General features: G+C 57.2%; 5 protein-coding genes across 5 annotated transcripts; 4 read left to right on the top strand and 1 right to left on the bottom strand.

Annotated features, from left to right (window-relative positions):
* Positions 1–18: 18 nt before the first annotated feature.
* CDEST_01441 (uncharacterized protein) lies at positions 19–4534 on the top strand. Its single transcript, XM_062917600.1, has one exon. The coding sequence runs from the start codon at positions 2003–2005 to the stop codon at positions 4139–4141; it is 2139 nt and encodes a 712-aa protein (XP_062773651.1). The 5' UTR covers positions 19–2002; the 3' UTR covers positions 4142–4534.
* A 647-nt stretch (positions 4535–5181) lies between these two features.
* On the top strand, positions 5182–7392 carry CDEST_01442 (Putative small GTP-binding protein). The gene is made up of 5 exons (XM_062917601.1): positions 5182–5334; positions 5482–5585; positions 5723–5762; positions 5843–6208; positions 6268–7392. The coding sequence occupies exons 1-5, from the start codon at positions 5316–5318 to the stop codon at positions 6306–6308; spliced, it is 570 nt and encodes a 189-aa protein (XP_062773652.1). The 5' UTR covers positions 5182–5315; the 3' UTR covers positions 6309–7392.
* A 536-nt stretch (positions 7393–7928) lies between these two features.
* On the top strand, positions 7929–10914 carry CDEST_01443 (Putative patatin-like phospholipase domain, Acyl transferase/acyl hydrolase/lysophospholipase). Its single transcript, XM_062917602.1, has 2 exons — positions 7929–9398; positions 9450–10914. The coding sequence occupies exons 1-2, from the start codon at positions 8351–8353 to the stop codon at positions 10787–10789; spliced, it is 2388 nt and encodes a 795-aa protein (XP_062773653.1). The 5' UTR covers positions 7929–8350; the 3' UTR covers positions 10790–10914.
* Positions 10915–11518: 604 nt separating this feature from the next.
* CDEST_01444 (Putative DnaJ domain, Sec63 domain, immunoglobulin E-set, C2 domain superfamily) lies at positions 11519–14498 on the top strand. The gene is made up of 3 exons (XM_062917603.1): positions 11519–12306; positions 12374–13964; positions 14038–14498. The coding sequence occupies exons 1-3, from the start codon at positions 11965–11967 to the stop codon at positions 14199–14201; spliced, it is 2097 nt and encodes a 698-aa protein (XP_062773654.1). The 5' UTR covers positions 11519–11964; the 3' UTR covers positions 14202–14498.
* A 1-nt stretch (position 14499) lies between these two features.
* CDEST_01445 (Putative villin/Gelsolin, ADF-H/Gelsolin-like domain superfamily) lies at positions 14500–21624 on the bottom strand. Its single transcript, XM_062917604.1, has 3 exons — positions 20679–21624; positions 15583–20033; positions 14500–15522 (listed from the first exon to the last, which is right to left on the bottom strand). Exons 1-3 carry the CDS (start codon positions 20827–20829, stop codon positions 15157–15159), a joined length of 4968 nt encoding a protein of 1655 aa, XP_062773655.1. The 5' UTR covers positions 20830–21624; the 3' UTR covers positions 14500–15156.
* Positions 21625–21658: the final 34 nt, after the last annotated feature.

A 21658-nucleotide genomic window follows, 5' to 3' on the forward strand; every position in this document is an offset into this window, starting at 1 on the left:
AATCACAAGCACGCGCAATCCAATCCCCCACTTCTGCTTGTCTTTCGACCTGCTTTGCTACAGCCTTGTACTTTTCATTGCCTTCTTTTCTGCTTTGCTTTCTGACCTGATCCGTGATCCGCAATCCGTATTTCACAGCCTACAAAGCGCCTTGTCTGCCAAGACATTCAAATATCCTACAGTATACTGTGACCTCGCCAAGCAAACCCCAATTCCATCTCTCTCATCTCGCTCGCCGCTCTCCATCGGTTGGCTCAAGATCGGAGTTGATCAGCTTGGACTCTGTCCTCCTTGGCCTTGGCTCGCAATCTGCCTCCCTTTTTTGTTGTGTATTTTGCCTTTGCTGTGCCACTGCCTCAGACAGACAGACGCTCAAAGGACCTTCCCGTCGTCTGGCAGAAACAACGACTGCGGCCCCCCAAAAACACCTTATGCCAGACACCACACCACCACGCAGTTGTTTCCCCCCTCCCGACAGCATCCACCTGACCAACGCGGATACGCATTCAAGTCCTCTCTCTCTCTCTATCACTCCATTAATCAATCAATCACCTCTCGCCCACTTGCCCCCCTCCCAGTCAGACGCTCGTCTGCTTCGCCTGTCGTTGCTGCCAACTGCTGCTGGCTGACTGAATGACTGGAGCCTGCACCGCATATTTCGGCCGCCCGCCAGCAAACGGTAGCACTGCTCCCCTCCACCACACACCTCTCGCAATCAACTTACACACCCGGTACGGTACGGAGCCACCCTGATTCACACGCCCCTACACCCACCCACTCAACCGCACACCTCCCACCTCAACGGCAGCACCAGTACCAGCACCAGCACCAGCACCAGCGAGGCGGTAAGAGGATTTGCCCTTGGAAAAACTGGCCAACTGACCTCCACTTGTCGCGGCCTCTGTCCGTCGTCGTCGCCACTTCCCTACACTCCCCCCCAGGCCCCTCCCTCATCCATCCCTCATCCATCCATCTTGTCCCACGCCCACTCACTCCCACCTTTCTGGTTGCCTTTCTTCCCAGGTTGTCGCCTCGAGCTACCTGTCAGGTCTCCCCAGCACATGGTTGAGTCTTCATCCATTGTACTCCCTTCTGGCCCAGACACCAAAAGCAGACGGACGGCCCAAGCCCTCAGCCTCTGAAAATCCTGAATTTTCATCCCACCTCCATCCTCGAACCCGCCAAGAATAACACGGAACCTGTTAAAGTTCTCTCTGTGTCCGACCATCTATCCCAGCGCCCTTCCTCTCTCCCCGTTCCTCCTTCCATCTTTCCTCCTTCTCTTCCATCCGTTCTGTCTACCTGTTTTCGCCATTCGCCCTGCGCCACGCTAGGCCCGACGTCATCTGTTCGCCCAGCACACATTAATCCTTGTGCGTGTGAGAGAGAAAGAGAGATAGTCCGCACCCACGCTGCTCACGGCCACCGCCGCACTCTCATCCACGCTCGCCCTTTTCACCAAGGATCTGCATTCTCGATTCAGTTATTCTTGTACCCCCAGGACCCTGAAATCATCACGCTACCGCGCCTCACATTGAGCCAGCGCCCGGTCATCCTATAATCTCCCTCGTCTACCCCCCAAAAACAACAACAACACCACCACCACCACCATCTATTGCTTCTTCGATCATGTCTGTTCTGTTCTTATAGCCTCACGGTCCCTAGGGACACGATTTGATCTGCAGCAATCGTCTTTCGAGACGATCTTCAGCTGCACGTCCGCCTGGAGGACACCCTCTCTGCATACCACTCACATAAGACAAACCAACAACTACTACAACAATAGCCGCTTGCCACAGGCAGCCATATACCCGCCACAACCACCCGCATTCACCTCGACCATTTCGGTCCTTACGGAGTCGAGCTTCGACCAGTTGCGCCTGCTAGAAGCGTCATTGAACGACTTGGCCTGCAATTACCAACCTTTAGCCACTTATTCGCGAGCCGAGATCCCGATATAACCCCTGTTCCTTCTCTCTATCGACATCGTCACATCTCCACCATGACGCACCACACACACAACGCCGCGGCGTCAAACGTCCTCGCTTGGTCGACAGATTGTGCCAACATGCCCTCGATGGTAGAAGACGAACCCGCCGATGTCGACGAGCCTCCGGATGCGCAATTGCCCATCTCTCCCATGGCCAGCATGTTCAAGAGAAACCCAATCCGCCGCACTATCCTCGACCACAACGCCTCCCTCCTGACCAAGGCTCTTCACAGCCCTTCCGAAGACGAGGAACCCGAGGTCCGCCCGGGCATGTCATTCTTCGCTCGCCGACGCTCCATGGCCAGTAACATCAGCTTGGCCTCTACCGCCGACCTGACGAGCGACACCGGCTTGACCAGCCCCTCCCGCGCCAATACTCCTAGCCCTCCTCTCCCTGAGATGCGTTATCTGAACCTCAACGACGAGCCTGCCAAGGATGCCCCCAAGAAGCGCTGTATTCAGTTCGCCTGTGCTGCAAAACCCAAGGCTGCCGAGCCCATTCAGGCCCAGCCCATGGTCAAGGCCCCTTCTGCCCAGGAGACCCAGCGCAAGCCTTGCATCAAGTTCGCATGCCCCGTTCCTCAGCGCCCTGCTTCCACGCAGAACACGCCACCCCAGCGCATGGAGATGGCCGCTGCTCGCCTTCAGCCGCCCGCCTTGGCCAAGCAGTCCTCCCCGCTGACCGCCCGCAAGTCCCGCTCTTCTGCTAGCCGCTCGCGCTCCCCTAGGCCATCGCTTGCCCCTCCCCGCTCCGACGTGGACGTGAAGTCTCCCACCACGAAGAAGTACATCACCGCCAACGTCAATGACTTGAACAACGAGTCTTCTCACTTCCATGAGTTCGCCAGCGACATCCCCCGTGAGGATGACTGGATCCGCCAGGCCTTTTCCTCGCAGGGTCGCCGCATCACCATCGACGACACCCTGCAGAAGGAGAATGCCATTCGCAAGTTGGCGACCGAGGTAGAAGAGGAGGCCGAGCAGGAGGAGGAAGAGATGGCGACCGCCCTCGATGACGATGAAGATCTCGATAACCTGGACGATGGCGATGATGTCGAGGATGAGGAGGACGAGGACGACGACGAGGCCTCTGATGAGGACGACAACTCTGACGGTTACAAGACCGATGAGGAGACCGGGTTCGCCGACTCCGACGAGGAGGAGGATGAAGATGAGGATCTTCGCTTATGGACTCCGGGCCGCTCCACCGTGCAGAACATTGACAGCACTCCCATTGCTCGACGTCCCTCCCTTCCTGAGCAGCTTTCGGACTCCTCCATTGCCTCCCGGACCAGCCTCCGCGCCCGACGTGGCCGGGCTCACCGCATCAAGATCCGTCCCGGCACTCCTGAGCTCCCTGACAGCACCGACTTCGTCTGCGGCACCCTTGACGAGGACCGTCCCATGGAGGACGCTTACATGTCTTGCCTGGCGGCTCGTAGGCGCGAGAAGCTCCAGCTCATCCCACAGGATATCGACCCTAGCTTCCCGGCCTCCGACCCTGAGGACGAGGGTGAAGAGGAGATTTACAACCCTGTTCACCACAGCAGTGACGACGAGATGTTCTTCCACGGAAAGATGGACGACTTGCACCATGCGAATGACAGAAGCCGTCGCCGCAAGAAGACAGAGCACACCTCTCCCAAACGCTTCCACTCGCCTCCCCCTCTGAAGCGTCGTGCATCTCCTGCCCCAAAGGCTCGCGGCCGTTCCCCTCGTCGCCTCTTTGATGGACCTTCGCCCCGTCGCCTGAGGTCGCCTGTGCCGCAGATGCTTCGTTCTCCTCCTGCGTCCCCTCGCAATGGCCATGGCGCCATCGCGTTCAAGACCTTGGCATCCCGCCCCGGGCTCACTGTCACCAAGTCCCTTCCTCGCCCTCCTTCCATGTTCCCCCACATGGCCAAAGGCCGTCGCGTCAAGGCTCCAGCCAACGACATTCACATTCGTGGCGCCATTGACATTGTCAAGGGCCTCGAGCGGAAGCGACAGCGTCGCAAAGAAAAGTTCTATCAAAAATACTGCAACCGCGCTCGCAAGGGACAAGTCCCCGAGCGCAAGCCACAGCGTGGCCTTGGCTGTGAGCGCATGCGAGAGCTGGGCTTGCTCATGGCTGGCAAGATCGACCAGGGCAATTATGTCCTCTCCGTCTAGAAGACGTTTTACATCACATATTTGGGTGGAGTTTTGATTTGCATTTTACAGCAGGACACAGATACTCCCGCATGGCGTTTTGCATGGAAAGGTGCATGGAAAGGTGGGGTTCATGACATATACGATACTACTTCAACGTCCTTTCGGACTGCACATATCTTTTTTACACACCGGAGCATCTCTCGACGACCGAGGGCTTCGCACCTGTTTCTTCGCTTCATCTTCTATTTTAACGGTTTCATTTCAGTTTGTTTTTGGGAGTCCAACGGCGCCTGGACTGGAGCACGAATACCCCTGGAATAGCGTGTACGAGGGCTTGCATGGTTGTTGAGCGAACACATAGCATTAGGAAGCCTGATCAACTGCATTCCTGCGAGATATCGCAGATCTCCGATAATCACAACTGTCCTTTTCGCACCGTGACCGCTTAAGATGGTGAAAACCCTTATGGCGAGCCGAGCTGAGCCAAAGATGATGACGTGTTCTCTGGCGTCTTGCCAGCCTTGGATCGGCTGAACGAACGAGAATGTATCCGTCTGTATAGTTGATATTGAGTTTAATGCACCTCTGGGTCACGATACGATGAGTCGGATTCGACCCAACGCCTTCCTCACGTGGCGCAAGAAGGAGGCAAGGGGATATGGATGCAATGTGTTCTTTCCAGTTGCACTACAAAAGCAGGCAGGCCGGTCGATGTCCAGAGCAACATGAAGGCTGAGGATTACAACGCATCGTTCATTTCCCATCTGATACTGCCATCGAAGATTTCGAGCGAGTCCAAGTCCAGAAAGGGGTCCAAGGTAAGTTTCGCCCTGACGCACCGACACACATCCAAGTCCGATAGATAGGAAGGGAGTTATCGCCGACAGGTTGCGGCCCAAATATTAAGGCAGCACATCACAGCAGCAACCACCCCAGTATCCGTCCTACAGCACAGAACAGCACAGCACAACAGCACAATAGCACCGCAGCACGCACCACCCCCGACTTGTCCAGGCCCAGCAGTCAGGACCTATCTATTACCACACCTCATTGCACGCTACGTCTCCTGTGAGCAAAAGTCCGGTCCTCTACGAAACTCCCCGACCTCAATCAACTGCCCACTCCGCGTCCACCGCCCATCCACACACCACCCTCACGATTCAGATTATAATCTTGCACCTCAGCTGTCAAGATGTGGCTTATTGATTGGTGTACGTCTTTGTCTTCTCTCCATCCTCTCTCATCCCCGGCCTAGATGCTCTCCTCGAGAGCTTGGGCAACCATCTGCGCTTCTTGTGGCCGAGCATCCATCCCTGGTCGGACGACGATGGACTAACTGACCGGTGTTCTCTCGATAGTCTACAACGTGCTTTCAAGCCTTGGTTTGCTCAACAAGCATGCTAAACTCCTCTTTCTCGGCCTCGACAATGCCGGCAAGACGACCCTGCTGCACATGCTGAAGGTATGATGCCCCCGACTTCTGCATACAACCCCATCGATGCCTCGAGCCCGCCGGACATCACGTTTGATGCGCCCTAGCGGGCATGCTCTGGCATGGCGATATGGTATCGAGGAACTCTAGCTGACGGATTGCAACAGAACGATCGTGTCGCCATTCTCCAGCCTACCCTCCACCCTAGTGAGTACATCCCTTGTCGTTGACGACGAACACGGGCGTCGAGCCTTGCGCACGTGTACAGTTTCTGACCACCTCTGTAGCTTCCGAGGAGCTGGCCATCGGCAATGTGCGCTTCACTACCTTCGACCTGGGTGGTCACCAGCAGGCCCGCCGTCTCTGGAAGGACTACTTCCCCGAAGTTAACGGCATCGTATTCCTCGTCGACGCCAAGGACCACGAGCGGTTCGCCGAGTCCAAGGCCGAGCTCGATGCCCTCCTGTCGATGGAGGAGCTTGCTAAGGTCCCCTTTGTCATCCTCGGCAACAAGATTGACCACCCCGACGCCATTTCCGAGGAGGAGTTGCGTCACCAGCTCGGCATGTACCAGACGACGGGCAAGGGCAAGGTGCCTCTGGAGGGCATCCGGCCGATTGAGGTCTTCATGTGCTCGGTTGTTCTGAGACAAGGTACGTGGTTTTCGGCGTGTCACGGCGAAACGACCAGCAGTGGCTAAATTGATGAACAGGCTACGGCGATGGTATCCGGTGGCTCTCGCAGTACGTCTAAACACGTGCCGACGGCTCGGATTAGAGCTTCCTGGCGTTGTTCAAGGCGGACGGAGCACACACGGACGACTGGCGAGAATGGTACGAACGAGACGCGTCGGCACGGGAACGATATCATGGTGCCACGTCGACGAAAGCTTCCTCTGGTCGAAGTGCTTGAGGGCGACATGACGTCGGCATTCGAAGCTGAGATAACATGGAGAGGACAAGAAAGAAAGTGCGTAATGGACCGAAATGCCGCTACTGGGCTCTGCGTTGATCCACGGGAGGGGAGAAGGTCCTCAGCCTCAGGTTGGCCCCAATGGCAATTTGGTCGGCCAGCCAGTCGTGCAATCATGCAGGTAGCCAAAACAGTCAAGGCTGTTGTTACGCTTGTTAGGCTAGAGTACTTCACTGGGCTTGGGGAATGGGAATCTGGTTATTCACGCGTTTCAATTGTTAGCCTGCTGTTCTGTCTAGTTAGTGTTGCATCGACATCGACACACGACCATGCCACATGTGTGTCAACGACCAAAGGGATCTATCGATCTCTCTAGCATTACGGAACGTGACTGTTCGCGACGGGATTGCCCACCCAATTTGACGATCCCTGCGGAGCCTCACAGACGTTCGTACGTGGTAGTACCAAGGTATTCCTAGCGGGGTCGTGATGGTGATGTAACCGAGGCCACCGTGTTCAAAGCCGTCTAGGTTTCGAGGCGGGTACTCCGTCGGGTGCGTGATGATGTGTCGAGCTTAGGTGGAGTGTGGCTGGCCCTTTGGCCTGTTCCATAAGCCACACACAGCCCCAGACTCATCGCCAGGATGGCTGACGTCTCGATGATGAGACAATCGAAAATCCAAAAAAATGTGAACCATGCCCGCCGCCCGCGACCATGTCAAGAAGTAACCCCCCTCATCTCTCTCTCCTCGCTCAGCCTCGTTGATCACTGGGAGACAGGGCCCACTGCGCTCTGCCCATCTTTATCTTTATCTGCGTCTATGTGGTATTTTTGTCGGGGTTTAGGGGTACGCCTGCCGCCCCTGCCCGCACAGTGAACTGGGGCGGAGCCTTGTTCTACCTCGAGATCCCGATACCCCGATCTGGAGACTTTTCGATTCTAATTATCTGCGGCGGTGGTAAGGGTGGTCACATACAAGTAGGAAGGAAGATACCTAGGTACAGGTTTCCAGATGATTCCGGAGTACACTGGCAAAAATAACAGCATAGACAGGGGAGCACCCCATCCCCTTTTGCTTACCTCACGTAAGATAAGCCAAGAGAGTGTCTTGCCAGCATCTTGGTGGCGTGTCTGTACTGAGGTAGGTAGGTACCTACTGTGTGTGGCCTATTGGGTGAATGCGCTAGACTGCCTCTTCCAGGCACGGCGTCCACTGAAGAAAACGCCCCCCAACGGGCCACTGCTTCCCTGTGGCTACCTACCTAGGCAAAGACGGTTCGGCGGAGCCAGTAATGCGCAATTGTCTGCTACCTACCTACTTCGGTAGACTTGAGTCTCGCCGCCCCCCAACGAAATCCAATTTGAGAGCCACTGCCGACGTCATCCGACCCGTGGCATCGCGGGCGTACATTGCATTCCCTGGGGAGGAGGAGGGAGGAGGAGGACGAGGACGAGGAACGCCGGCCATCCTGACCAAAGCTTCCGGCACAAAAGTGACATACCAACAACCGTTTAGCTTCGCTTCCCCCCAACAAACAGCTGTACAACTAAACACCTGAACGTCTACCCCCCTAAATAATCACCCGTTCATCTGCAGACACTGACCGATCCGTACCTATTCTCTGCCGCTGACCCAGGTGCTATCCACGCAATTAACCATTTACGCGACGCGCACTTACACACCTGCACAATCACATCCACGTCCACGCCCACGCCACTGACACTTCCCCTTTCTCTACCGAGCATCCATTGCTTCTCCCAGGGGCGTTGCCGGTAACCCATCATCGTCTCTCTCCCTCGCGCATCTTGACGACATTCTACCCCCTATTAGCCCACTGCTATATCATGCGCTTAGACCCGATAAACGACACAGCCCGCAGACATGGCTGAGCACCAATCCAGAGTTTCGTTTGCCCAAAGCAACGGCAGCAACACAGACGTTTACGGCTTCCCGCCTGAGACTTTCACCACCGAAGGCCTGCCCGACTTCGATACAAAGTTTCTCGACGATGCTGACCTCGCTGCCTTCATCCAGGCCCTACAGGCCCCCGACCCGCTGCAGTCTCCGGACGAAACGACATCGCTGCGGTCCCCCGGCTTAAGGAGCAGCAGCTCGCTCGACGTTACGAATAGAGGCTCCGTCTACGAGGATGAGAGGGACGATCCGCACGCCGTTGCGGCGGCGGCGGCCGCCGCTGCCGGCGACGTCGTGGCACCCGGCCCGGCCCTGAACCACTCCTTCAGCAACGGCGGAGCGCACAACGGGTCGACGACCCAGCACAAAATGTTCATCACGGCGCAGAACGATTGGGCGCCTGTCAACCAGAGGATCGTCAAGAGGGGGTCTCGCAGGCGGAGGAACAGGGCCAAGGGCGCTGCCGAGGCTCTCCTCGGGACGCGTACGAAGGACGAGACCCGCGAGGGCATATTCTACGCCCTCCTCAAGTGGCCCATGCTCTTCTTCGTCGGTGCCTGGCTTGCCGCCCTGGCCATGACATATCTCTACACTCGGCTGTACATTTGGGTATACGAGCACTTTGTAACCTGGCGCGGTACGCGCGAGAGACTGCGTCGGAGCATGCGTCGAACCAACAACTACCGTGACTGGGTCGTGGCCGCCAAGGAGCTGGACAGCTATCTCGACCGACAGCGGTGGAAGGAGGAGAACGACTTTGCCTACTACGACTCCAAAACGGTCAAGCGGGTATGGGAGCAGATGCGCAAGTGCAGGCAGAGGGCCGAGGCGCATGAGAACGAGGACCCCGGCAACGAGGGCCAGAACACAGTCCAGAGCAAGCCTGCTGTCGAGGAGCTTCATGCCTTGCTCTCGGCTTGCGTGAAGAGCAACTTTGTGGGCGTCGAGAACCCCAGGCTGTACAGTCAGACGTACTACGGCACCAAGAACCTGGTCCAGAACTTTATTGACGAAGGTATGTCGGTTCTTCTCTCGGGGTATGGGACGACTGACTGACGCCCCACAGTGGAGAGAAGCATCAGGTTCATTCTCAACACGAAGCAGTTATCGATGGAAGAGAAGCGGTCCATTTTCAAGGGCATGCATACGAACTACGGACGAACGGCTCTCTGCCTGTCTGGCGGGGCGTCGTTCGCCTACTATCATTTCGGAGTCATCAAGGCTCTCCTCGAGGCAGACCTCCTACCAGACGTAATTACCGGTACCAGCGGCGGTGCTCTGGTTGCGGCCCTGGTGGCGACCCGCACCAACGACGAGCTGAAGCAGCTGCTCGTGCCAGCACTCGCCCACCGTATCACGGCGTGTCGCGAGTCCTTTTGGACGTGGATCCCTCGCTGGTGGAAGACGGGGGCCCGGTTCGACTCGGTCGACTGGGCCAAGCAGTGCAGCTGGTGGACGCGGGGCTCGATGACGTTCCGAGAGGCATACGAGCGGACGGGCCGTATCCTGAACGTGTCGTGCGTGCCGGCCGATCCACACTCGCCCACCATCTTGTGCAACTACCTCACCAGCCCGGACTGCGTTATCTGGTCGGCTGTGCTCGCGTCCGCCGCCGTGCCCGGCATCCTCAACCCCGTCGTGCTGATGATGAAGCAGCGCGACGGCACGCTGGTGCCCTACTCGTTCGGGCACAAGTGGAAGGACGGCAGCCTACGGACCGATATTCCGATCAAGGCGCTTAACTTGCACTTCAACGTCAACTTCACCATCGTCAGCCAGGTCAACCCGCACATCAATCTCTTCTTCTTCTCGTCACGCGGATCCGTCGGCCATCCGGTCACGCACCGTAAGGGTAAAGGCTGGCGCGGCGGCTATGTCATGTCTGCCGTGGAGCATTACCTCAAGCTGGACATGACGAAATGGCTCAAGTTCATCCGGCATGCCGAGCTGCTTCCACGGCCGCTTGGTCAGGACTGGTCGCAGCTCTTTCTGCAGACATTCAGCGGCACCGTCACTATCTGGCCCAAGACGGTGGCTTCGGACTTCTACCATATCCTCTCAGACCCGGACCCGCCGCGGTTGGCGCGCATGATCCACGAGGGCCAGCAGCGCGGGTACCCGATCCTGAAGTTTGTAGGCAACCGATTGAAAGTGGAGAGGCTGATTGAGCAAGGGCGGCGCGAGACGCGGCCGTGGATCCGTAGGGGCAGTATCGAGACGATCCTCAGCGAGGATGACCTTAGGAGCCTGCTCATCTCGGGCAACACGGATGTCGACGACGAGACCACGGACGCTGAGGGGGAGACGTTGCTGGAAAACGAGGAGAACGAGGAGGCCATCATTGACGACGAAGAGGAATACGATGACAAGGAGGGCGAGTACAGGAACGGGCCAAAGATGGATTAGGGTCGATGACCAAGCAGAAAGGAACGTTGGTATATACAATAGGGGGAAAACGGAGGACTGGGCCTATACAGGTTTGTAGCATAGCTTGGCGTTTTGACATGCGATTCGATAGAGCATCTTTGACTGCGATCCGAAGCATTATTTCTGGGGGATGTGATGATCACTATTAGATCGAAGTCGGTCACAGTGTTCGAGTGACGACGAGCCCTTGATGCAACCGCACGTCAAACAAGACTCCTGCAAGCCGGCCGTTATACGGTCGCAGATGGACAATCAGTCAGGCCGTCTAACAGTAACAACGACTAACATCAGCCGGTTCGGCGGCTCGACGGGTATCTGGGGGAGAACAAGAGTAATGGGGCCATCCAGCTGTTTCTACGTACCTAGTACCTAGACAGGTACCTGAGGTAAGGTAGGTAGGTAGAAGATGGTTCAACCCTCCAAGTTGGGGAAGGACAGATAATCCATTTGCCGTGTCGAAGGCATGACAAGGTTTGCAGGGTTGGGGCGGGTGTGGGTCCTTGAAAGGGACCGCTCTGACTGGCACAGCACTGTAAGGTACAGACAGTGCTCTGTACCAGGGGATCCATTCAGGTACCTCCCACAGTAAGTTAGGTAGGTGCTGAGGGAGCGACCCCTGCTCGCATTTCCGGAAACTACCACCGCATGTAGGACCACAGCGCCAGTTTATTTCGAGGCCACGATTGTCAAAAGAAAGTGGTGACTGAGCTCTTGCGGACACTTCACCTCCAACTCCCTCTGCTCCCCCTCCATCATCCTCCACCCTCGGAAGTTCTGACCTGGAAAGAAACAAGCAGACAGAGAGACCAAGAGAGAGCAAGTATACAGGCCTGCATTACGGTTCTTTACTTCTGTTTATTCCTTATCTTGCTCTGTTTTTCTTTTTGATTCTTGTCAGGCGAATACCGAGCCCAAGGTCTAAGTAAGCCAGCCGTGACCACCCTTTTTTTTTTTTTCTTTATCTTTTTTGGTTTCACGGGCGCCAAAAGGTAGCGAGCGACGTGTCCCGATCCGCGCGCTGCGTAACACCACACAAACCCTCGAAGAACCTCGACTTCGACCACGACGTCCCATTACCTCCCCCCCCAAAAGGCCGCTTTTACCGTCATTCGCACCATCCTCGGAGCTCGCGGGCTCGTCGCCACGTCGCCAACATGAGTTCCGACTACTCGTACGATGCCGAGGCGCAGTTCTATCCCTTCTTCATCCTCGCCATCAGCAGCATCATCACCCTGCCGCTCGGCTACACCCTCGTCTTCCCCTCCAAGGACATCGAGGCCAAGGCCCCGCGCATCCAGAGCGACTTCAAGCCCGAACATGTCGACCTCATCGACAAGCAGCGCAAGGCGCACCAGAAGAAGCAGCGCCGGATTGTGCGCGTCATTGCCGTCTTCGTCGGCCTCGCAGTCATGGCCGGCATGATCTACCTCATCATCCACACCAAGACCGTCACCCAAAAGATCTGGAACCCCTACGACATTCTCGGCATCTCTGATGTATGTTATCCACCCTTGACTCGTGTATTTGTTCCCCCCCCCCGAATGCTGACACGCCCAAACCCAGTCTGCGGACGAGAAAACGATCAAGAAGGTCTACAAGCAGCTCTCGAGGAGACTGCACCCCGACAAGGTCAAGCCTGACCCGGCCAAGAACGAGACCATTGAGTCCCTCAATGACGCTTATGTCGAAATTTCAAAGGCCTACCAGGCCCTCACCGACGAGGAGATCCGCAACAACTTCATTCAGTACGGCCACCCTGACGGGAAGCAAAGCTTCAGTATTGGAATTGCCCTTCCTCAGTTCATGATCTCCGACGGCAACGGCAAGTACGTCGTCCTCGCCTACACGCTGCTCCTCGGCGTTCTCCTGCCTTACCTGGTCGGCTCGTGGTGGTACGGCACTCAGCGCATGTCCAAGGACGGCGTGCTTATGGAGAGTGCCAACAACCTTTTCCGTGCTTACGACGACAACGTTGACGAGGGCGGTGTCATCACCGCTCTGAGCAGCGGCAAGGAATTCGACGCCGTCCTCAAGGGTGACAAGGCCGAGTCTGGCCTTTCCAAGCTCGAGTCTAAGCTGCTCGCCAACGCCGAGAAGGCTGGGCTCTCTCAGAAGGACAGGCAAGCTCTCGAAGACCTCGACAGCGGCGTGCGCCGGAAGGCCCTGGCTCTGCTGTGGTCCTACCTTGGCCGAGTTGAGCTCGAGGACTCGGCCCTCGACAGCGCCAAGTACGAAGTTGCCCCCATTGCCCACGCCCTCACCCGGTCGTTCTCTGCCATTGCCCAAGCCTACGGTAGCACCGGTCCCATCCTTGCCGCCTACTCCACAAGCCAGCACCTGATTCAGGCCCTGCCCCCCAAGGCTTCGCCGCTCCTGCAGCTGCCTCACTTCAGCCAGGACATCGTCCGCCAGGTCGAGGGAGGTGACTCAAAGGTTCACGTTTCCCTCCAGCAGTTCATGGACTTGCCCGACGACCTCCGCAGGAACATGGTCGTGCGCAACAAGCTTCTCTCCGAGGACCAGTACAAGTCCGCCGTCAGTGTCGCCCGCCAATTGCCCCAGCTCCGTGTTGCCAAGGCCTTTTTTAAGGTCACTGGCGAGCGCTTCATCATCCCCTCCTCCCTGGTCACCCTCGTCGTCAAGGGACGCATCGTCCCCCCTGGCAGCGAGAACGTCCCCGAGATCAATGAGCTAGACCTGGAAGACATCGACCCCCCCGAAGACGACCTTGAGGCTTACCTTGGCCGCAAGAAGAAGACCGTGAAGGGTCCCGACGGCCAACCCATCCCCGTCGACGACAAACCCATTCTGCCCCCCCTCGCTCACGCCCCTTACTTCGCCCGCGACCATGCCCCCAAGTGGTATGTCTTCTTGACCGATTCCAAGCAGGGCAAGATGGCTGTGCCCCCCTTCACCTTCACCCAGTTCGACCAGCCCATCTTTGGCGAAGACGGCAAGCCCACCTTCAATATGCAAACCCTCAAGGCCCAGTTCGCCGCTCCTCCACAAGCTGGTCACTACACATTTGTTATGCACGTCGTATGTGACAGCTACGTCGGCTTCGATACCAAGATGGAGGTCACCCTCGTCGTCGAGGAGGCGAGCAAGGCAGCGGCCATGGTTGCCGAAGATGATATCAGCGAGCCCGACGAAGGTATGTTGCGCCACTTTCTCCCAGCTTTTTCGAGACCTCCCATCCGCACACGAAATGCTAACAACCGCCACAGACTCGATAGCCGGACAGATGCAAGCCCTTAAGGGCGGCAGCGTACCGGGTGCAACCAAGCCGCGCAGGAAAGTGGAGGAGGACTCGGACGAGGAGAGCGGCACAGATGACGACGTCGAGGATGACACAAGCGAGACAAACACTGACACCGAGGACGAGTCATGAGGTACTATGCTCGGGTTTCGCGGCGCTTTTTTCAGGGGAGGTGTATGTGTATGGAGCAATAGAAGAAAGAGGGTAATTGCCCAGACCAAGAGTTTGTGCAAAGACTCAATATACCCAAGTCATCAACATTCCAACACACAAACACACACACACATACACACCGAGGAAGAGACAAGGGAGAAGAATCAAATGCATTTAAAATGGGGTTTCGCTGCACTAGGCACGCCGGACTTCGGAAGTTGTTGCTTGGAGGGTGTTGGTCCACGTTGGTCCACGTACATAGCTATCGGCGTTGATGAGGTTCGTTGCGGAGGATGAGGGCGGGTCTCTTCGTTACGGTTGGTATATTAGTGTTTGACGCTGAATTGATCAAGTGTGTTCCCAACCATGCATGGCCCTTTGTCCCCATTCGTACTGTTGTTGTGCCTGGTATGATAGCACCCGCGAGGTCGGGTTGGAAAGCGGACTGAATGATCGTGACGGATGGACTCGTGCAAATCGACAATGTCTTTGCACCACCGAGAGGGTCACTCACTCGCTCACTCCCTGGCGGCCTCGGTCTATTTGTTTCAGATGCGTTCAGTATTCCCCCAATTCACGATGCCGGCCCATCAATGGCCATCATGGACGATGAATCATGTCCCCAGCAAGCAGCCTGAACCGGTGGGAGTGGCTAAAATAAAAATATTGAAACGCCCGTCGCCAACCGCCTCCGTCCTTGTCTCTTCCCCGAACCAGTTGCAAATGCGACAACAATCATGTACAAATACTCTTCCATCCTCCAACTCTGTACGCACGTGCTGCTCTCCCTCCAAGCATTCGGGTATTTGGCAACAGAAAGTAAGAAAGCCCATCCATCGTCCTTCATTGCCTACTAGCTTTCGAAAACATCATGCGCTGCCCCGTCGGCCCCCACCCGTCTCTTTGGTTTGTTTTCCTTAGGAGAATCGATGTGTTATTCACTCATCGCCTGCAGTGCATGGGTGAGGGGAACGACGCGCAGACTCCTGCCGCGCTTCAGCCCGGACGTCTTCTGAGGCATGATGGTCGGGCTGGCCTCGTCCCGCCACTTCCGGAACACGCTTTTTAGGTCTTTCGGGATACCCTCCAACACCACCGTCGAGATGGGGATAAAGGGGCGGTCTTCCATGCCACTGGCCAGAATGGCATACTCCTGTGCGAAATCCAGGGCGTTGCGGAAGGAACCGTACTGGCTCTGCGCCGTTCTGCCGACAATTATGTACATCTCAAAGAATGCATCCAGTACGTAGATGCCTGAGGGATCCAGGTCGGCTTGAGTGAAAGGGCTGATTTCGTAGACCTGCGATTGATGTCAGTCGTGATCGATTCATAGACGGTTGACTAGTACGGAACGCCTCACCTGTTGGGCTGCAGACGCGTCCGAGCGGAACAGTCTTTGGCAATACTTGTCGTAATTGGACTTCAACCGCCAGTGGTCGGCGGAATGCGGCTTCGTACCGTCATTGAAAATGGCCCAGAAGCTGTCCGGCTCGCTGCCGTCCTCGATTTCCAGGAGCTCGCCCATCAGGCTCAAGTCCATACCTATGAGACGGGCGCAACTCAGCTCGTCTACGTCACTACCCTTGCCCTTCCAGAGATAGCACTTTCCTGACTGCGTAATGAGGAATGGGAACCCGGAGCAGAGACTCGTGGACGAGAAGTTGACCTCGTCGAACACGACCTGGCCGAGCATGCGGCGACCACAGAGCATGCTGGGCGCCAACGAGTCAAACTTGGCACCGGTGCCGCGGCGGGTGATGATCATGCCGCCAAGCGCCATGATGAACTCCGGCGTCTCTCTGCCCTGGCGCATTTTGACGACTTTGCCGCCGAGAGAGCGAGCCTCACGGTTGATAAACAGAGCAGCATCTTCCATGGTAGCTTCCGGTACTTCGTCGCCGGCCCAGAAGTACACCTCCGTTTCCTTCCTGCCGGCCTCGTTGGTGAAGACGTTGGCGCAGATATACATTTCCCGTTCAAACAGGATGCGCTCATTATGCGCCGGGACGGGAATTTTCTTGCCATCGCCCGTGATCTGGAAGAGTCTTGCGCCCTGGCTTTGGATATCGCGGACACGGGGCTTATTCATCAATACCTCGGCAGTGTCAAGATGGTATTCTCTTTGCGGTCGCTGTGTGCCAAAGAAGTCGTCCAGCAAGGCCGAGACTTCCGAGCTCGACTTGGTCGGGGATCGGACGGGCGAAGCGACAGGCGTAGGAGACGAAGGTTTCGGCGGGATTGGCAAAGGCCTGGCAGAGCCCCTTGAAGGGGGGGTGCTGGACCTTTGGACCGGGGACGCAGTGTTGTCGAATCGCGACCGTATCTCAAGAGGTGGTGACTGAACGACAGAACCACCAAACATCGCCGCAGCATTCCTGACGGATACCACCGGCTCGCTATCGACCTTGTCGTTCGACTTCTGAGGTGAGCTGGGCCTTGACAAGGGCCGTCCGAAAGTTCTGAGAGGCGCCACATGTGGGCTATCCGCTTGATCATTGGACGGCGACCGTACAGGAGACCGGATAGGCGACCTAGGTGTAGGCTCGGGCAAGGGTCGTCCAAAGGTCCTGGCAGGAGAGGAAGATTCATCCACGCTATCAGAGAACGACTTCTTTGCAGGGCTTGACGTCGGTTCAGGCAGGGGGCGCCCGAAAGTCTTGACAGGAGAGACTTCCTCAGTCTTCTGTGGTGGGGGACTGAAGGACTTCTCAAAAACCGGCTTGGGCTTGATGCTGGGCATTGTAGCCGAGCTTTGTTTCTTGAGCTCATCGCCCCTCGTCGGGCTCTCCATCTTAGGTTCCTCTCTCTTCGGGCTATCCACCTTTGATTCCTCTCTCTTTGGGCTATCTGCCCTTGGCTCATCTCTCTTTGGGCTCTCCGGCTTGGGCGTCTCTTGGTTCTTTTCTTCAAAGAACATGGACACTCTCTTCATGTCCAGCTTTTTGGGTGAACTGGGTTGAGAAGCAGGCTCGTTAGGCTTCTCCTCGAGTTGCTTTATCGGAGAGGACTGGAGCTTCATCGTAGGAGACCGAGATCTGCGCTTTGAAACGGGCTCTTCTTCTTTGGCGGGGAAAATGGGCTTCTCAACCGGAGCCTCAGCAGGCTTTCCGAATGACTTGAGAGGCGCTGGCCTGTTCTTGGCAGCTGCCTGGGCAGCTACCTGGGCCTGGATGGATGTCGGAGCTTCCTGCTGGGGGCTCTTCTTGGGTTCCTCGGCGACAACAGGTGGCTCTTCCTTCACAGGTGAGGCCACTGCTGGGCTAGCCTTGGGCTCATTTGCCGGCTCTGGGGCGGGAGCGGCGGTAGACAGGCCCTTGGACGATGGGGCCTTTCTCTTCGGGCCGCGAGCACGGCCCTTAGTCATGTGCGTCAGTTGTGGTCCCGGGGCCGTGGGCTCGGTGGTTGTACCGCCGGATTCCTCCGACTTTTCGGCCTCACGTCCTCCGGTAGAAGCCATAGGGGGAGGGCCACGAGCCAGGATTCCCGCAAGCGCAGGGTTGAACCGACCAGCCAAGCCACCAGCAGCGGCACGTCCTTGAAGCCGGGCAGGAGCGTTAGTCTCTTTCTGAAGAGTTGGCGTCGTAGGCCTCGGCTCTGTTGGAGACTGAACGCCAGGTGATTTGTTTGTCGGGGACTTGTTCGACGGGGACCGAAGCGAGGGGATGGACTCGCTCGGGTCGTCCTTGGTTACGAGCTTTGATCGTTCGCTGACAGATTTGCGGTGTTCAATGGCGGAAGGCGATGTCGCTTCTGATCTGCCCGAGATTGACTTGCTCAGGGCATGTCGCTTCAACAGGGCCTCGGGTACGGGGTTTTCCGAAGCATTGGACTTGGCTCGAGTCACGCCTTTGCCTTGGGACTGAGCAGCTTTAAAGTCTTCCTTTTTCTTCAGTATCGCCTCCTTGAACTCATCTTTGAGGTCACTCGGCTTCGGGCCACCCGTAATGTTCAGGGATGCTTTGCCACGGGAAATGTTCGACTTGAGTTCGTCCGGCGCAACGTAGTTTTGCGTCTTTGTCCGGCGCAGATTGCCGAAGACGCTCTGCAACTCATTGGCTGGGTCCTTGGAAGACGCAGGATCTCCGGAAACGTTTCGAGACTTGAGGCCAGCTCTGAAATCCTTCTTTGGAGGTGTTTCGGGCTTGACCTTGGTCACGGCCGGAGTGTCACTGGCAGTTGATGGTTTCGGGATTCCCACGGGAGCGGGCGTTTCTTCCGGCTTATCCTCACTCGTTGGGCTCTTGATGGTGCTGCCGCGGAAAGTCGGGCTGCTGATGCTGCCGCCAGTCTTGTGAGTCTTTACTGGTGCATAAATGCCCTTGAGCCCACCGACGGACGGCTTCGCTTCTTGGCCGCCCATGGGCGACGACCGCATGAGCCCGCCGATGTTGACTTCATGCTTGTTGGATGCCACGGAGCCAGTTCGACCAAGATCAGCACTGGGATTGGCAGCCTTGTGCGCCTTGGCCTTGTTGAGCTCAACCATCCAGGCTGGCTGGTTAGCCGTTGGTGGAGGCTTGGGCTTCGGTGCCTCAGGTTTGTTCAACGCTGTTTCCAACCAGCTCGCCTTCGTAGGGCTCCACCTCCTAGTGTCCATGGTCTTTGAAGGGCTGGGTGGCGGCGTCACCTTTTCACCTTCTTCGTCTCGGGTGTCGGGCTTGGCTTCTGACGTCGGCGGGGCTGCGGCGGGGGCCTTGGGCGTGGTCTCGGTCTCGTCCTGAAATTCCTGGTTGCTGTGGCGCGAGGTAGGGCGGGAGGAAGGGCGAGAGGATGGTCGGGACGCGGGACGAGAAAGAGAGCGAGAGTGGGAGTGGGACGAGCCGGTGGGAGTAGCTGCGCCGTCGCGCACGAACATGCTCTGGGGACGGGACCTAGGCTCGCCGACCCGGCTCGAGGTAGCCGAATCAGCGCGTACGAGCCCCGGGGGCGATGTCACGCTCCATCTCTTGACACTGTCTGACCTCTTCATCATGGCACTCTGGACGAAGCCGCCCATACCCTTGGTAGGCGAGACGGGTCTCGTAGGGGACGCGCGACCTGAGCCCGAGGACAAGACTGACATGCGGCGCTGTGCGACTGTATCGTTCTCGGAGGATATTTCAGCCGGAGGGTCAAGCCTCTGGACACTGGACAGCGAGAGTGGGGAACCGAGCCTGTTTTCCTTGGTCGGACTGGAAAGTTCGGGCGGCAGGTCCGTTGAGGAGCTGCGGCTCAAGCCAGGAAGCTGGTGGGCGCGCATGGAGGACATGTCGGTGATGTCGGTATCCTCGACCTGGGTCTTGCGATTGGCAGCGGAGCCAACGCTTGCACGATCGGGGGTCTGACGGAACCAAGCAGGGTCTTTGGAGCCCAGTGCCTGGGAGATCTGGTCCCTAGAGAAGTTCTGTTCGGTGGCGGAGGAGGGGTCGGACGTGGGGTTCGGCGAGGTCCTGGCCGCATTCTCTGCGGCGACAACGGACAAGGGACGGCTCTTGGATCGATCGGAATGCTGCGAGTTGGGGCGTCTCTGCCACGACAGCGGGCGGGCTCCCTGCACGCCACCGCCGGTTGGAGACGTCATACTGAATGGCTTGTTGTCGGCGTCGAGGGGGGAATCGTTCTCCTTGGTGGGGGAGGTCGACAAGCTCTCCATGGCGTCGGGGGCCGGTGTTGCGCGGGAGCGAGAGTGGGGACGAGGGCTGCCGGTTTGTTCGAGGCCAGGAGAGGACAGTCTCAGGTCATCGGAAAGCTGCGCGGTGCTGTTGCCTCGAGACGAAGGTGGTGGGGTATTGGCCGGAGATGATTTCTGAGGGGAAATGGATCGAGCGCGTTCTGTCAATGTCGTCAGAAGGGATGATGAGGGGCAAGGAAATCAGCAGGATGGAGAAGGAAAAACGGAGGGGAAAAGATCTTGTTGTAAAGCACAAAAAGGCGTGTGCAAGGAGACGAGGGGAGGGACAATGGCAAAATTGCAGAAAGTTGTGTGCTGCCGGGTTTCTGACAGCACCAGGCGGACGGGGAAACACGAGACGAGAAAGCGGCCGTGTGTATGTGGTTTGTGGTCATTTGGGAGAGTGAGCGTCAAGGCGTCGAGGGCGTCGCTCGCGTCTCGCCCGGTGTGGTAGCCGTTCCATCCATCAGGAGCTCGCTCAGGCTTCCGCTTCCTGGCCCTTCAGGGCGACCTGAACCTGAACATGGCACGGCATGGCACGGCACGGGCACCCCCAGCACGAGCAGATGGGTGAATGAGCACGACAACGATACCGAATAGCAACATCTGTACCCTAGGCGCGTTGAGGGGAGAAAAGCAAGCTTACAAAAAGGGCAGAGACAGACAGATAGACAGATAGATAGATAGACAGATAGATGCAGGGCGAGGCAACAGAACAGAGCTGAGCAGCAGTGAGGGAAGGGGGAAGGGAGAGATGTGATGTGAGGGGAGGAGGGCTAGACATGAGAAACACAGACAAGACGTACCGGCGCGGCGGGCCTGGCGTTCCCTCTTTTCCTGCTGTATCTTCTCGTCGAGTTCGCGTTGGCGGGCGTCGTCTTCTTCGGTGCGACGAGCATTCATCTCCTTGACGTCTTGCAGAAACTTGGAGACGTCGTCCATTGCTTGTTCCGACATGATGAGGTGGGAGGCAGAGTCATGACACGACACGGTTGCGAAGTGGGGGAGGGAATGGAAACAGGTGGTTCTGTCTTCTGTATGCGCAGGATTACCCCCGGTTAGAATTGTATGTCGTGGCAAGAGGAGCAGGTAAGGTAGTGAGGTCCTTGTTGGAGAAGGATATGTTGTCTAATTTCTTGCCGTCCCTCTTTCGGTTTTGCGTCCACCTTTGGGACTCGGTCTGCGGTGGGATGGGATGGGATGGGATGGGATGGGATAGGATAGAATGGTAGGACAGGTAGGACAGGATGGAGGTACCTTGCGTTCGTCACCTTTTGGATGGGATGGGATGGATGGCGCTAAGAGTGGGCAGTTGCGCCAAAGCAAGGTACTACGCACTACCCAAGCGGAGCAGAGGCGGCGGCGGCGACGGCGCGGGCAAGGAACCCCAAGGCAGCCAACCCGAGGTCAGGCACGACGGATCTTCAGTCTGTGTTTTGTCTGTACAGCAGTGCAGCAGTACAGCACAGCGGGGAAGCTCTGTCACTCTGGTTACAGAATACCTAGACTAGCAGATGCGCGCAGACTGACTGAAAGTAGTTCCGAGTGTCTGGCGAGGGTGGCGGCGGCGGCGGCGGGGGTAAGGTTGAAAACTGGAGGTTCAGGGTGTTGTTGGGTTGTTGGGGGATTGTTTTGTTTCGAGGAAACCTGACTGAGAGGTCAAAGTAAACAGGGAGAAAGGGAGTGGGATGCGAAGTTGCGTATCCGTAGCTACGGCGGACAGAGGAGACCTGCAGCGGCGGTACTTTGGCTGACGAACGAAGAGTTTGAAGGAAGCAGATTTTTA

Source organism: Colletotrichum destructivum, chromosome 1 (genome assembly GCF_034447905.1).
Source record: "Colletotrichum destructivum chromosome 1, complete sequence".
NCBI classification, from domain to species: domain Eukaryota; kingdom Fungi; phylum Ascomycota; class Sordariomycetes; order Glomerellales; family Glomerellaceae; genus Colletotrichum; species Colletotrichum destructivum.